Source organism: Vicugna pacos, chromosome 4 (genome assembly GCF_048564905.1).
Source record: "Vicugna pacos chromosome 4, VicPac4, whole genome shotgun sequence".
Classification (NCBI taxonomy): Eukaryota; Metazoa; Chordata; class Mammalia; order Artiodactyla; family Camelidae; genus Vicugna; species Vicugna pacos.
In genome coordinates this window covers 37,052,488-37,068,852 of record NC_132990.1, presented here as the reverse complement: position 1 = coordinate 37,068,852, position 16,365 = coordinate 37,052,488, and the positions used below count along the sequence as shown (strand labels likewise).

The following is a 16,365-nucleotide window of genomic DNA, read 5'->3' as shown; positions in this document are numbered from 1 at the left end:
AAAATATGTATATGTTACCACAATTTTTAAGAATGAGAAAAGAAGAAAAAACGAGAAGAACTTTTGTGCTTCAAATGACACCATCAATGAATAAAAAGTAAAGCCACAGAATGTGAGAAAATAGTTGCAAATCATATATTTGATAAGGGACTTATAAGACAAATTATCCAATTTAAAAATTAGATAATTTTCTTGGTTATGATAATTTATTATGTTGACATATGGTGAGGCAAAGGATCTGAAAAGTCATTTCTCCAAAGACAAGCAAATGGCCAATAAGCACATGAAAAATGCTCAATGTCAAATCAAAAACACTATGAGATACCATTTCACACCCATAAAGAAGATAGATAATAATAAATGTTGGCAAAGATGTGGAGAAATTGGAACCCACATACACTGCTGATAGGACCATAAAATCACACAGCCGCTTTGGAAAGTAGTTCTTCAAAATGTTAAACACAGAGTAACCATATGACTCAGCAATTCTACTCCAAGGCAAATAGGTAAGAGAAATGGAAACATGTCCACAAAGAAACCTGAACATTAAAGTTCACAGCAGCATTATTCATAATAGACAAAAAGGGGAAATGTTTATCAATTGATGAATATATAAATAAAATGTGGTATATCCAACAATGAAATATTATTCAATAATAAAAAGGGGGATAAGTACTGATATATGCTACAAACATGATGACCCTTAAAAATATTGTGCTAAAAACAATATGCTAAGTGAAGGAAGCCAGTTACAAAGGATCACATATTATATGATTCTGTTTACTTGAAATACCCAGAATAGGCAAATTTATAGAGACAGACAGTGCATTAGTGGTTTCCTAGGGCTGGGAGTATGGAGAAGAAATGAAGAGTGACTTCTAATGGATATAGAGTTTCTTTTTGGGATGATGTGAAAATATTCTACAATTGGTGGTGATGTTTGTGCATATATGTGAACACGCTAACCACCACTGAATTGTACAGATGAAATGGGTGCATGTTATATATGGCAATTACATCTCCATAAAGTTGTATTAAAAAAAAAAAGAAGCAGCTAGATATCTCTGAGATTAGGTACCTTCTTTTTGTCAACAAGAAAAAGTCATTTAGAAATCCAGGAAAAACATAAATTTATATTCTATAGTCATGGCCCAAAGCTGAAGCAAACTAAACTATGACATGACATTGAGCAAATGATAGAGAATAAGAAAGAAGAATAGATTTGACTTGGCTCCTCAAAACTGTTCTCCTTTGAGTGACTCGAAGTTACACTTCCTTCTCTTTAGAATCGATCATTCTTCCCGGTGCTACGGTAAAAAATGCAGCTGATCCAGCTGATCCCTTGAATAAGCAGGACTTGTGGGCATCAACCGAAAAACACTTTGTTCTTTTCCCCAACGCTACTCATGCCCACTTTGTAGAGCTAGTTCTTCCTGACCACTTGGATGAAATCTGAGGCTGAGCCCATGACGTCTCTGGTCAATATCAGATCCAAAAAGTCCTCCAGTCACTTCAAGTCACAGAAAGTCCTATTTCAGTGATTGATATGCCCAAACCTGTGTCCCAGTCACAACATGAAACTGCATTTAAGTTTCAGCTTCGTTCTTTCTCATCGGGCTTCTCACTATAAAGAGCAATCAAGTCTGCAGTGGGAAAGCAAGGGAGTGATAGGAGCTTCTCTGTTGCCCTGTTCCCTGTGTCCACTTCTCCTCCTGAAGCCTGCCAGCCACAGCCCTGCCATTCTGGAGAGGAGGAGGTGCGGGGGACAGCCAAGTGGGTAAACAAGGTGAGGAGAGCTCCCTGGACTGTTCACGATGGGCCTCAGCAAGTGTTTACAGGGGACTCTCTGGAATGTTCTTCCATGGCTCCTTTGAAATACCTGTTTTTGACCCTGCAGCTCCTTTAACATGGGCATCTGGCAGTGCAGGCCCGGCCTCTCTCTGTGTGGTCTCCCCATTCCTCCATGGGGCTCCCTGCACAGGATATAAGCTCACCCAGCATCTGCTCTCTCTTGCAGGGCCCACCTCCATACTCAGCTGGAAGTATGCTTCTTGGGCTTGGTCTGTGAAAGTACAATTATTTCCCAACTGCAGTCTTTAACTCTCAGGCCACAGGGCACTCCCACTGGCCCTTTAAATTCCCCAGGCATGAGTCTGACACCAGTCCAGTCAACCACCAAGGGACCAATATCAGGTTCTCCAAGTGCTTATCTTTAAGCACCTCTCCCCTCCCCCATGTGTAGGTGGAACTTGAAATGCCATGGCAGTTCAGTAACTTTCTCCAAACATCTGTCTCTTCAACCCCTAATCTTTTTATAGGTTGGGGGAAGGACATCAGCTAAGGGTTGAAAAACTGGTTTTTACCCAGAAGCTTTGTAAGTCCTGTTTAGACAGACTAACACACACTGGAACATGGGAGCTGTTGGTATCTGGTGTGCTCTGGCCTCAGGTGAATCTGGAAATCAAGAATCCAAGTCTAGTGAGGGGAGGGTATAGTTCACTGGTAGAATGCATGCTACACGAGGTCCTGGGTTCAAACTCCAGTACCTCCTCTAAAAATAAATCAGCCTAATTACCTCCCCTCCCCACCAAAATAAAATAAATAAATAAATAAAATACTAAGGAAAGAAGAATCCAAGTCTAACATCCTACTATAATCACATTCATATAATGAAAATACTGTAAATGCTATTAATGGTTTTCACTTTTTTAGAAAAAATCTACAAAGTTTGAATGGTATAATACATGGTTTAAGAGCAAATGTTAATGCCTGTTCAGTTCTTCTGTCCATATTTTAAATGGGTTGTTTGCTTTTTAATTGAAGTACAGTTGATTTAAAATGTTGTATTAGTTTCTCGTATACAGCATGGATGGACTTGGAGAGCATTACGCTGAATGAAATAAGTCAAATAAAGACAAAACTGCAAGATATCACTTACATGTGGAATCTAAAAAAAACCAAACAAACCCAACGAATTAATGAATATAACAGAAAAGAAACAGACTCACAGATGCAGAGAAAGGAGTGATTACCAGTAGGGAGAGGGAAGTGTGAGGGGCTAGATGAAGGGGGAGGATTACAAGGTACAAACTATCAGGTATAAAATAAGCTACGAGGATGTACTGTACAGCATGGGGAATACAGCCAATATTTTATAATAACTATAAATGGAGTATAGCCTTTAAAAATTGTGACTCACTATATTCTATACCTGTAACATATAATATTATACATCAACTATACTTCAATTTTAAAATATGATATTGTAAAATAAATACATAAATAAATAAAGTTTAAAAAAAGAGCAAATGTTACTGTTAAATCATTGACAATATAGAGGGAATGAATGGTGTTACTACCAAAGGAGGCAGAAGGGGAAGGAAGCAGAGCTAATTTCTGCTACTTTCTTCATCTTATAAAAGAGAGAATCAAAAGATACTACCCAAAGTTGATGAATTAAGAAGTAGAAGTTTATAATACTACTTAAAATATAAAGCCATCGATGGCGGAAATAAAAATAACTTCAAAAAACAGGATAGAAGGAAAGGTGGGGGAGAATAAGTGCTACACATGCCTCACTTTTAGCAAGATGGAGACAACCACCAGCAGTACCAAAACCAGAGGGAAATTAAAACGGTTAATTTGGGGGCGTGTAGTCAGGTCTGGATGACGGGAAAAACGCACAGAGGTCCAATTATTACTTTTAATAAGAAGTAAGAAGGCTAACGAGCTTCCCCTTTTTTAAATAAAAAAGCTTTTTTTCCTCTTATAAGGCACTTAGGATATTATAGAATGTCACAATGTCACAGTGGTGTGTTTGAAATACACATAAAATAGTATCTATATATTTATATATACCATATATACATATATGTTTGATACATATACAGTGTCATGTATATATATTATATATAAATACATTCTATAGACATAGACATAAAATAAATAGGAAGCAGTCTCAGAGAGGTGATCAATTTCTTATGCCCTAAATCATACAACTTATTAGGGGACCCCAGTCAGATCCAGGTCTGACTCAAGTATACACTCTTTCCATCAATGTGCAGAATAGCAGCTAATACACAATGTCCATTTATGAATTATTCTTTTCTGTCCCCTAAAGAGCTCTACAAGGCAACCCTCTGGTATCCTTGTTGAGAAGTTAGAGCCAGTAGGACCCAATTCCACCCCCGCAGCCCTGACATCACTGCCACCAGCTCCTCCATCCAACCCCTTCCACCAAGTCGAGCGCTCACCATGAATCAATCTAACTTGAGCACCCACTGGATTTCTTGTCCTTCCACTGAGTAACCATGAATGATCAAAGATTTTAAATGATTTCTTTATTTTTGAACTAGTCTTTTAAAAATTCTTACAGAAGTAACATTCATAGAAGGAAAAAACCATGGCCCCCCAGCAGGGTCCTTGATTATGTTACGAACAACAGAAACCTCAGGCTATATAAGCAGAAAAGGAGTTTCCTGCCAGGCTACCAGGGAGTTCACAGAATCCACAGGAACCAGGCTCAGAATCCCAGGTAGGAGCCAAGGGAAGCTGGGTGCTGGGACCTCCCCAAAGGTCACGCCACAGGGAAACCAGGTCCCTGGCTGCCAGCCTTGGACACAGGTTGCCTCTCTGGCCTAATGAATTCTAAGCTGCCCCGGCTGTTCTGCATCAACAGCTTCAGAGTCCCAGGCGGGAGCGTCAGTGGGTGGAGGTCCCGGGCTCACCCTCTGGCTGCTGGCACTGAGAGTGTAGCCATCTGGTCTCAGAAGCTTCCATAGCTGGAGGCGGGAACGTGCCTCTCATCAAGACACACAAGGCCAGATAACCCGACCCCCCAAAAGAGAGTTCAGACATGCAGATACCGGCAGCCAGAACCCAAACAAAACAGGGAAACTAGAACATCCTCCACTTCCCACAGCACGTCCTCTCCAGACATGAAGTGGAAAAAGTCAATCTCCCTCCTTCTCATTCCCTGCGCTCAGCAGAGGTGCCTACTGTAAACAGTGTCTTGTGTATCTTTTTAGGACCCTTTTTTATGTGCCTACAAAAACATGTTTGATCCCCTAGGTTTAAAAAAAAAAACAAAAACACACGTGGTACCATACACATTATTCCACAACTTTTCACCTGACATCTATTTAAGGTGCTCCCTGATTCAAAAAGGTCTCCCCTCTTGCCCCAAATCATTCATACTCCATGCAGTTTTCTCACAGTCATATTCAGAAACTGCCCACTGTGGTATGTGGGGCACAGAAAGCCTGGATGCAGGATGTTCAGAGGCCCTTCAGCAACACAGATGCTCACATACTACTGTGTGTCTGAAGTGCACTTAGCAACACTTCAGCTCAGACACAGAAAAGAAACCTATGGTTACCAGAGCGGAGAGAGGGTGGGAAGGGATAAACTGGGAGTTCGAGGTTTGCAGATACTAACTACTATATATAAAATAGCAAAACAACAAGTTTTCTACTGTATAGCACAGGGAACTATATTCAGTATCTTGTAGTAACCTATAATGAAAAAGAAGATGAAAATGAATATATATATATGTATGGTTGAAACTTCATGTTATGCACCAGAAGTGGACACAACGTTGTAAACTGACTACACTTCAATTAAAAAAAAAAAGAGAGAAATACTTCAGCACGACAGTGTGATGTCATACATACTGGTCCAAGCTACATTCTTAGGACAATCAAGAATTCATATTCCAGAAAACTTGGCCAACATTTATGAAAAAGCCGTACTCCAGAAGCTGCTGCATGTATCTTTATCTCCCAACAACATCCAAGCAGCTTTGCTAAATTAGCAGAGTGACAATGGAAATAAGCTGTCCAACTGATGAAATGATTAGCTTCCTTAATTAGCATGATGGATGTTAAAAATGGGTCCTCTGTGAAATTTGTGATAAGAACTAAAACTAACATAATTTCCAGTCCCTGTGTTAATTAATTCTGGCGCTGGCCATAGTCTTCCGACCCTACAGTAAACAATACTGAAAACAAGCAAAGATAACTTAGCTACTTCTTCCAGGAAACACTTGCTCCTCGAAAGGTAAGGCTGTGACCAACTTACCAAAACTAACAGTTTACCATCAAGTCTTGCTTCCAGGCCCTGCCTGTCATTTGCCCACCAATCCAAAGCTATATCTTATAGGTTCTGCCCAAACCCAGTCAATTTCTTATCTTGCAAGACTCACCTTAAAATCACCCAGCCAGGGTCCTAAAGCCCTGTGATTATCCTTAGACTCACTCCTTCTGAGAATGACTGGTAAGGAGGTGTCCTCCCTTACTTCAGCAGGTCCAGTAAACTTAGCTTTGCTTGATCAGAAGGATTTCAGGGAGTCAGCAGTGGTATTCCAGACAAGTGGGTACAACAAAAACTAGAGGTAAAAAATTGTTCATACGCATTCTGTTAGCTCAATAAAAATTGCAGCTCTCTACCCTTAAGTTTGCAGAACAGAGTGCATGAACATTTTTCTTGTCTGTTGGCTACGACGTTGTTTGCATGTATAGCAGAACTTGGTCTGGGGTTCAGTTTCATTGTAACAACCGACTTGGTGGGAAGGTTAACTCAGAGCTTTGGCAATTACCTGTTGCTACCAAACTAAACTGGCTAATAATGAGCATGCCCAAATGGCTTAGGTCATTTTGCAAAGCAAGGCCTTGATTCCGCCCAGAGAGGAGTTGCACAACTGCTTTCAATTTCTGAGGGTGCTAGGTTTTTACCAATGTACATTACCTGGGAGAGGTGATCAGAGCAGAGAAATGAAAGCTCTACTGTCACTGGAACTGGACTAAACCCACTGTGGTCACGGATAAGCCCAAACCCAGCCCAGGGTGTCTTCATGTTGCCTAAGCGCATATTTTGTTGCCATGGGTTCCTTAATGACACACTAAACTGAGAGACCAGATCTCTTGGAGGTTTTCTCAGCAGGTGACGAAAAATAAAATATAATGCGCTTGCCTCGCCTTAGATCCCATTTTACATTTTACAGTTTCAATGTGTTCGTTTCTTTTGTTCCTCACAACAGTCCTGAGGGATGGGTCCTTTCCTATTGTACAAATGAGGAAACTGAGTAGATAATTTCCTTGGCCACTCACTGATTGAAAGTGACAGAACCCAGACTCAAAACTGGACCTTCCATCACCTTGTTCATTTCTGCCTCTGGCTCTTTTAAATCAAGGACAACATTTCTGAAGCTTCTGCCATTTTAGAACTGGAAAAAAACTGGACAGTCATAAATAAGAAAATAACTAAATTACTTTACACACACACACATACACACACACCATTGTTGACCACAGAGAAGTACCTACCAATTTCCCAGTGGAGGAAGTGATGGGGTGGTACAATGAAACAAGCAATGGACTAGGAGTCAAAGTTCCTAGTTTCTTTCTAGTAATAGTTCATCTGTTCGTGATCTGGACAAGCCAGTTAACTTCTGGGTCCCTGGTCCCTTATCTGTAAAATAAATCTATAAAATACCTGCCATATGAATCACACAAGAAAGGTATATGAAAGAAACTGATAAATTCTCATGCATTATATATATGCAAAAGAGTATTATTAATAATTCTGAAGAGTGAGGACAGCCCTCCATTTTTATTCCTTAAAAAAACAAGAGTGAAATAATCATAATATTTCAGTTTATACATGGGGAGCCTAGAATGGCCTACTGAAAGTGCCCATCTAAAGTTTAAACACCATCCAGGTAACCAAAGAGAATTCTGGAAACCTATAATATGAGAGTTAGAAGGGCTCTTAAAAAGATTGTTCTGCTCTAAGCCCCTCATTTCATAGACGTAGAAATCAAGAGATTTCCCCAAGATCATCTGATAATTAGTGGTAACGTGTGGGCATTGAAATGCAGGTTCCTTGAACTCTCAAACCAAGGAGCTCACTCCAAACTACTGACAACCATGAAATATACCAGACTGCATCAGCCAGAGCTTCAGGGCTCCCTTGATAAATGTGCAGATTCCCAAAATGGGCATTACCCTGCCCCCTCCTGTTCATCAGGAATAGAAAGGACCACTATCTAACCTGCATCTAGGTATTTCCGACTATCTGGTAAGGCTAATAACTCCTCAGTCTCTTTTGACAGTGTCTGGATGTTCCAAAACCCTCCCCTCCAGGTACACTAAGGTGGAAAGAACCAGGAACCCCAAATGGCTTCATGGAGCAGAACCACTTTGCCAGCCTAGTCTACCTGACTGTTAGTTGAGAAGGAATAAAATGTCTGTATGTCTTGCTGGCATCATTTTTGAGTCTCTTTGGCTAATGAGGCTTTACCCTAAATACTATAATCTTGAAGTCAGAAGAGAAACTGGATGGATCATTTTCTAAAGACAGTCAATTCATTTACCTCTTCTATTCTTGGCCTAGGGTTCAAATCAACAGGACCCTCAGTTGAGAATAAACCACATATGTGACCCCAGAACATCAAAGGGAAGAACTTTCACTCTCAGTGCTAAAGAATAAAGCTGTCCACTTTTCAGTTTGAAGGTCATATGCATCCAATCTGTCCCAAACTGAAAAGATGAATAAAAAGAACAATAGCTCAAATTACCACTTCATAAGCAGCCAAACCTGTAGGCAGAACGCCCAGCTGGGCTTTCACAGCAGCAGTTCTTACCAAATGTGCCACCAAAGAGAAACATCTTACCCAGACAATTCCATTTTCTAACGGAGGTGCCTAGGCAAGGCAACCTTTGAGGTCATTCCTGGCACTGAGTCTGATTTCTAAACACATCTAAAACAGTCTGTTAGAAAGAAAAAGGAATGATATCTCGAAGAAATAAAAACATTCACTTAAAATGGAAAATGTTGGCTCTTGATGGAAAGTAACAAGTATTTTTTGACCGAATACTACACACATACCCACACACAAACACACACACAAGTGCATGCACACGCACACACCCCCTACCTTAATCCCTGCCGTAGCCAAAAATAGCCACAAACATCCACAATTTATTTCTCAACATTATTACTTTTGTTCTGGACACCTGAGGATTTTATCAGTATAAGGAAGAGAACCCAGTGAATGAAAGCTTCCAACTCAGAGTTTCCGTGAAAACTCGAGCTTGGGGAACTAGGTCAAACTGACCCTTCTCTGTTTAAAACAGTATAAACCTGATGTAATCACTGAAACAATCACAAAGAGGGAGCACAAATGTAAATGGCTCTCAAAAGGAAGTGTTCAAGTGTCCTAGACCCGTGTGCACCCAACGACTCAAAATGAGAACAGCTTGCCTCTCGAAAGTCCCTGAAAAGACCAAACATCCCCTCCCAAACTCCACCACCAAAATACTCCCTAACCACCCAGAAGCTAAAAAGGGGTAAATATAAATACGAGAGAACAAAAACAAACGTGAAAAATTTAAGACAAAAGTTGAAGAGAAGGTTTGAGAACTTGCCCAGGACGTAAATTTCTTATTGGTTGCCCAATTAACTCCACTGTTCAAAAGTAAGTGTGTCTTGAGCACAGTGGTCCTTGGGAGAGACCCCTGTCCTCACAAACTGACCAAGTACCGGGGAACACAGGTGGGGAGCAGTCGATGGAAAGCACCCAGGCCACTGACAGACCGAGAAGTGGGTATTCAGTGCCGGAACCTGGGGAGGGGCAGGGACGAGGGGCCACTGCAATCAGGGTGGTCAGGGGAGCTCTCCCTTGGGGAATGACTGTTGCGCTGAGACCCAGTAGGGAAGGAGGCAGCCCAGCAAAGAGCTAGGGGAAGAAGGTCTTGGTTTGTCAAGGACTGCCAGGCTGGGCAGAGTGAGAAGGTGCCCCAGTGGGTGGAGGATGCGATGTGAAGGTGGGTAGGGCTGCCATTCTGACCAGCCCAGCCCGGGTCTGTGAAAACACAGAGGGCGCTTCTGGCTTCTCTAAGGGCACACAGCCTCCCACCCAAATCATCCCATGGCACATTCCCTAAACTTGGGAAGGGGGATGGGGATGGGGCAAAAAAAAAAAAAAAGGTAGAGTATCCACTGAGGGTGGGGGGCAGGGGTGCTAGGGCCACCCCGTGGAGTCACTAGATTATCGTCTCTGTTCAGAAAAGACAACTAGACTCAGAAACGCTAAGGCACTCGCAGAGTGACAGCTCTTCCGCGGAAGAGCTAGGACTCAACCCGGAGTGTCTCACTGGTGCACTGGAGTCTTTCGTGCCGCTTTTTAACATAACAAAAGCACTTGGCACAGGTTATAATGCTATACTACTGAGACTCCCGCGGATCGTTTTTTTCCTTTATGATACTGACTGAAGCTCAAGTGACCTATTGATATACTCAGAATGTTTTCCCTTGCACAATTCCTATCACAATTAACTTATCTTCTTTATAAATTGATGTTAATTAGCACTTCAAAATGATCACTACATGCCCTTCTAAATATATCCTTCTAACAGTCAAAATACAGAAGCTCCAATGTCCAACAGGCTTATAAGTGACGGTAATACAGAACTACAACAAAGTGCTACTTAGCAATTTTAAGTGATGGGCATGTGGACGCCTCATACAGGGGAACATAATATCTACTGACATAAACTTAATTCAACATTTAACAGAAAAAGCAGAGCACAACATGGTGTGTACAAACTGGTTACAACTTTGTGACAAAGTACATATACTTATCAAAAAGATGAAAAATGTATTTTTATTAAAGTCATTTTCATTTAAAGCTCACATAAACTTATAAGGAATCTTTCCAAAAGAAAACAATGTTAAAGAAAAAAATGTCTTAAAAGGTAGACTTTTTTCTTTCTCAAACGTAATTTTTTTTTTGCTTTTTTTTAATAGGGGGAGGTAATTTATTATTTATTTTTTTAAACAGAGGTACTGAGGATTGAACCTGGGCACACGACATGCTCTACCACTGAGCTCTACCCTCCTCCCTCTTTTTTTTTTTCTTTATTTAGGTATAGTTGATTTACAATGTTATGTTAGTTTCTGGTGTACAGCACAGTTCATTAGAACAAGCACTCATATTCTCTTCATCATTTGGAAATTTAAAAGTATAAATAGCATTAGAGAGTCTTCTAATTTTAATTTCATTCAGATACCTGAGGTTTGTATTACTGAGCATTTCAATACTGACCCAATGGAAAAAGACAGTGCAAAGATGACTCCTATAACCAAATAGTGTAAATGCTGAACACCATCAAAAATTTTTCTGCAGAGACCACAAACCTAGAACGTTGTTACCAAATGGACCCCAGGCACTTGTAACACAGGTCATAAAATTCATCCAAAGCCACATTTTCTCCTATCCTGCTCTCTAGCATTTCAAAATGCTGTACCAGTAATTTACTCCTTCCAGAAATACTAATGGAGTTTCACCAATTGTAATAATTAATGGACTTGTAAAGTGTTGCCTATGTTGTTCTGTGGGTCTGAAAACTCTTTAGTTTTTCAAGACCATCAACACAGTATTGGGCTCCATTATTCTGACTATATTCTAAAACGTGCTTCCTCTTGTATTTAAGAATTTAACGAGTTTTGTATATATTAGCCATCACCTAGCAAACAGTGGTCTATTTAAGATGAACTGTTAACTTATATATACAGAATGATTTCAGAATATTATTTAACTCTATTTCAAAATATATGGGGAAAAATCGTAAGAAGAGATATTATACAGAAAAAAATTTTAAGCATACTTCAAATCAAATTTCCTAGGTCCTCTACGTCACCCTTGAAAGCTGACTATTCCATTGGCAATTGTCTATTTCTTATAGTATTCCCTGAATCAAAAGGACAAAGAAATACACACAAAGGGTGAACTCTGGGATGTACTAAATCCATTGAATTGTCCACTTTAAAATGGTTAATTTTATATTATATGAACTTTACCTCAATAACTAAAAAAAGGCTAAAGTCACCAATATATGTCTCTATTACCATGAAAATATAATATAGGTATGATAAAGAGAGAATATAGAAAATCTAAGCAAGGAAATTCTGAGATTGTCCAACCAAAGCATTGTAACAATAAAAAAATTACACATTCATGATTTAATCTGAGATTTGCTTTGAAAGAATGTGGAGGGAAAGAGAATATGGTGGGTAGGAGGTAATGGGTGAGGGTCTAACTGGACAAGATTGGCTAAGAGTTGGTAACTGCTGAAGCTGGATGATTGGTACAGGGAGTTCATTATATTATTCCCTCCACATTCGTATATACTTAAAATAACCATAGGAAAATGTTTTTTGTTTTGTTTTGCTTTGCTCTGCTTTTGTAAAATGTTTACAATAGACCTGGAACTAGAAACACACATATAGCATTGATTATACCAGAAGCTTAAAGTGAATCAAAAATTATCATCTTACTTTTACTGTTATGAGAACATCTGACTTCGAACACTGTCTACTGTTAACTTCTTTTTTTTAGTGAACAAGGAAGCTTTAGTATTTCTTCAATGGTCTATTTCAACAGACTTCATAAATAGCACATCTTACAGAGGGTAACAATTTATAAGATCAGTACATACCAGGAGTATCATAGGCCGTTTCCAAGTTGTTAATCCTATGATTCCAGAGAGTATGACCTACAAGGATAAACAATATTATAAATCTAGAAAAGGGACCAATTCCAAGAAATGAATCCCCAGTTTCTAAAGTACATTTTTTTTTAAATATTAAAACTTCAAAGCCTTCTAACTCAAACATTTCATATTCCTTCTGATCATATGAGCCCTAGTAGCCCATTTTGGAAATCCTTCATGTCCAAGCTCCCAAAACTTTTTTTACTGACTGTTTATGCTTTTTCTTAAGAACAATTAAGAACACACAAACAGAAATTAGCCTATCCTCTGGGTAGTGACGGAATCGGTGTTTCCCCTCCAGGCTCCCTGACCCTAGTGGTACCTCATCTGTCGCCAGAGTCAGTCTTGTAAGAAGCATGCCTGGCCGCAACGCTCCCATCATTAGGTGGGTACCCATCCTTCATGGGACAAGCAAACTCCTCAAAATGGTAAATAAAACCTTTTAAGATCTTCCTCTGTCCACTTCTCAAGCCTGATTTCCATGTGCCCTTGGCTCTCCCACCACATACCCCCCTTCCAGGCATACTCGTCCTTCCTTAGACTGGCCAGGCTTGGGACATTTCCAGGACTTCATGCTTCTCTTTGCCGCAGAGCCCTCTCCTCCCAACACCCCTCCTAGCACAGGACCTGAGAACTCCTATGCATTCTGCAAGGCCCCAACTCACAGTCTCCTCCTCTGAGAAGCCGGTAGTAATCCCAACCCCCCACACTCCTGGAAGTCCTTTGCATATAATTTTCCACCTTCAAAAAAATTCTTTTAGCATTTCTGTCCTGCCCACTAATTGTGAATTCCTATCTTATTTCTATGAATTCCCAGCTTCTAAAACAGTGCCTATCACATAATTGGCAACTAATTAATGTTCCTGAACATTTATTCCATAAAGGGGGAGGGATTACAGTGAGATATACCTCCACGCTGCAAAATGACTTTTCAATAAACAACCACCTAAAATCCTTGATAAAGAGGAACCAGCATTTTGCCAAAACGTAATCTGGAAATCACCATCAGCCATTTGAATAACACAGTTCACTAAGCAGCTGGGAAAGGATAAGCAGAGTAATTATTCAGCCCGGGGATGTTCTCACGCCCTTTGAGCACATTTATCTTTGCATATGTAATAAAGTGCATCTGCTGAAAGCAGTTAGGAGGATTTTCTTTCAAGTGCACTTTTTACCAAAATTGCTCAAATGCACCATTGCACAATAACTATTTATTAACTACAAATCAGTAAGGATTTTACAGTGCTACTTGAAATCCAAAGCTCACAGGCCTGCATGCAATACTCTCCATTCTCCACTTACTGACTGAGCATAATCATTTCACAACAAACCAGCAAGTCTACTCATTTATATCAAGGACCAAAAACCGGGTATGGGTAGATAGGTGACAATTTCTTGGTATCTATGTTTAGCCATATTATTAGCTGCCTGCCTGCCAGGCACTATATCCTTTTATCATCTTAAATTCAATAGGTTATTTCCTCACTCTAAACAATTTCTACCTGGAAACACACAGGGCAGGGGGGGTCGTCTACAGGGTGTGGGCTGCATCTACTTTATAAATTGGGACTTGGAATCCATGAGACTTTGGGGTCCAGGTTCCTTACTTGGCTTCTAAGTAACCATGTGACCTCAGCCAAGTCATCTCACTTCTCTGGTCCTCACTCTCATTTCCTTAAAAATTGTGGTAAGGGAAGGAAATCTTCTCTGAGTCTCTTCACTCAAAGGTTTACCTCACTGTGATGGAAACAATTCCTCAGAAAGCCTGTGATCCAGTGATGGCTCCACCCTGCAGACTGTGTGTGGGCATGCACGCTTGCACGTGTGTATGCGGGTGTATGTGTGCACGTAAGTCTCTGTGTGCATGCGCGTGTGTGTGCTCGCTCCCTGCCTGCCCACCCTGCTGCTTGCTGGACTTTGCTGAGGAAATGAAGCTATTTTTCTGAAAACATAAGTGAAAACTGGACTGCTTTTGAGAGAAACACAAATTGCCCATTTCACTAAAATATAAATATGAATTGAATAATCAGTTAGTGTTTGGTAATTATGTCACCAGTCTCCATTAATACAGACCCCTGTGTTTCAGCTTTTTGGAACACATTCTTTCCATTAAAACAATATTATTATTTAAGTGAGATGTCCAGCCCAGCCCATAAAAGCCCATAAAAATAGTGATACGCTTAAGCTACACTTCCCACCTCCTCCACTAGCCACAGCATCCCACCCTCCTCCATGCTAGCAACTATAACGTTTACATATTTTACCCATTTTTCTCTAAATTCTCTTTAGACACACATGATTATGTATATATATACATATATACAGGGGTGTGATTTTTATAAAAAATGGATCATAAAAGATACTTTTCCTCTTCTTTTTCTCTCTCAATAAATATGTTATGAAAATCACTCCATATTTACTGGACTAGCTCTCATTGGTTTCCATTTAATGGCTACATAATATTCCTTTGTGTGGCTAGCACCTAATGTATTCAATCATTTCCATATTCATGGGTATTCACTCTATTTCCATTTTTTTGTCCTCACAAACAATGCTGCAGTAAACATCATGGACACATATCCTTAAAAACAATGGCTTTTTATTTCTGTTGGATAAAGTCCTAGGAGTAGGGTTGCTAAGTTGAAAGGGGTACGTATGTAAATAAATAAAATATCTTAATAGACCATGACAGATACAATTATCATTTGAAATGATGGGTCTCTGGGACAAAAGAACTAAACTATCTTTTTTTTTTTGAGGGGAGACTTTGCATATATGATCAACAAACTAAATTTAAACTATAATTTTAAAAATACGTACAAAATGTATTTGACAAATAAGAAGTATCAATACTCTCAAAATATATCTGACAAAGAAACTTACAAACTCATAGAGAGAAATATGAAGCTTACTGAGCAATATTAAATAAAGACCCAAATAAATCAAGACATACCACATTCATGGGTTGAAAGACAAAACACTTAAAGATTATCATTTCCATTTGAACTGTTTTGTAGACTCAGCACACACTCATATTAAATTTCAACAGGATTTTTGTAAGCCACCTCTCCTTATAAGGATGCTTCCAGAAACTACATTCTAGCTGTAGGTGGGAGGGGTAGTTACATCCACCTCAGTCCTGAACCCTGTAACAAAAGCACAGCTTCTACTCAATTTCTCCCACTCTTCAAGCTTAAGGAAGCCCGAACACACTCAGGGAACCCTGGGAGCAGGGAGGCAGGGAAGGGAAAGAGAGGGAGTAGGAAGGGATAGGTAGAAGCCTCTGGAATGTCGACCAGAAGTGCTGCAGTTGGGGATGTATCCTGTAAGAGCTCAAGTCTTAGGGAACCGAGGTTCACATTTTGGGGCTGGGGGGAAGGCTGGAATTCATGAATGGGAAGAGGGGTTGAGGAAGGGAGAAAAGAAGGAAGCAAAGTATTCAATGCCTCCACCTCCCTCAGTGGCAGCAGCAGCTGGAGCTCTATCAGAAGGGACACAAGAAGGTCCCTTCACTCTAGCCTTTCATTACAGCACATGCTGTTACTGGGCAATTGTGTTTCACACTCCCTCTCAATCCCATGAGGGCTTGGATCTGTGAATATTTCCTCAAGTACCACTAAAGGCTCCTAAGAGGCACTCAGTTATTGCAAGAATTGATGAATGAATGAAGGTCAAAAACAGGAGCTGAACTTGCTCAAAGATGACCATGTAAGCCTAATCATATTTTTCACTCCTGTGCTTCTTGAAAGAGGGCATCAACAGCAAAAAGCTACTCCATCAGCATTCTTCCCACCCAGTGCAAGATGCAACCTGC

The 16,365-nt window shown here is 40.1% G+C and overlaps 1 protein-coding gene across 4 annotated transcripts in view; it reads right to left on the bottom strand.

Moving 5' to 3' along the window:
* The window catches only part of ENTREP1 (endosomal transmembrane epsin interactor 1), an 86,820-nt gene that overhangs the window by 34,993 nt on the left and 35,462 nt on the right, over positions 1–16,365 (bottom strand). For all 4 annotated transcript variants that reach the window (XM_072959521.1, XM_072959520.1, XM_072959518.1 and 1 more), the window contains one exon: positions 12,498–12,554. In XM_072959521.1, coding sequence (XP_072815622.1) covers positions 12,498–12,554 — 57 coding nt within the window. The remainder of the gene's footprint in view (positions 1–12,497; positions 12,555–16,365) is intronic.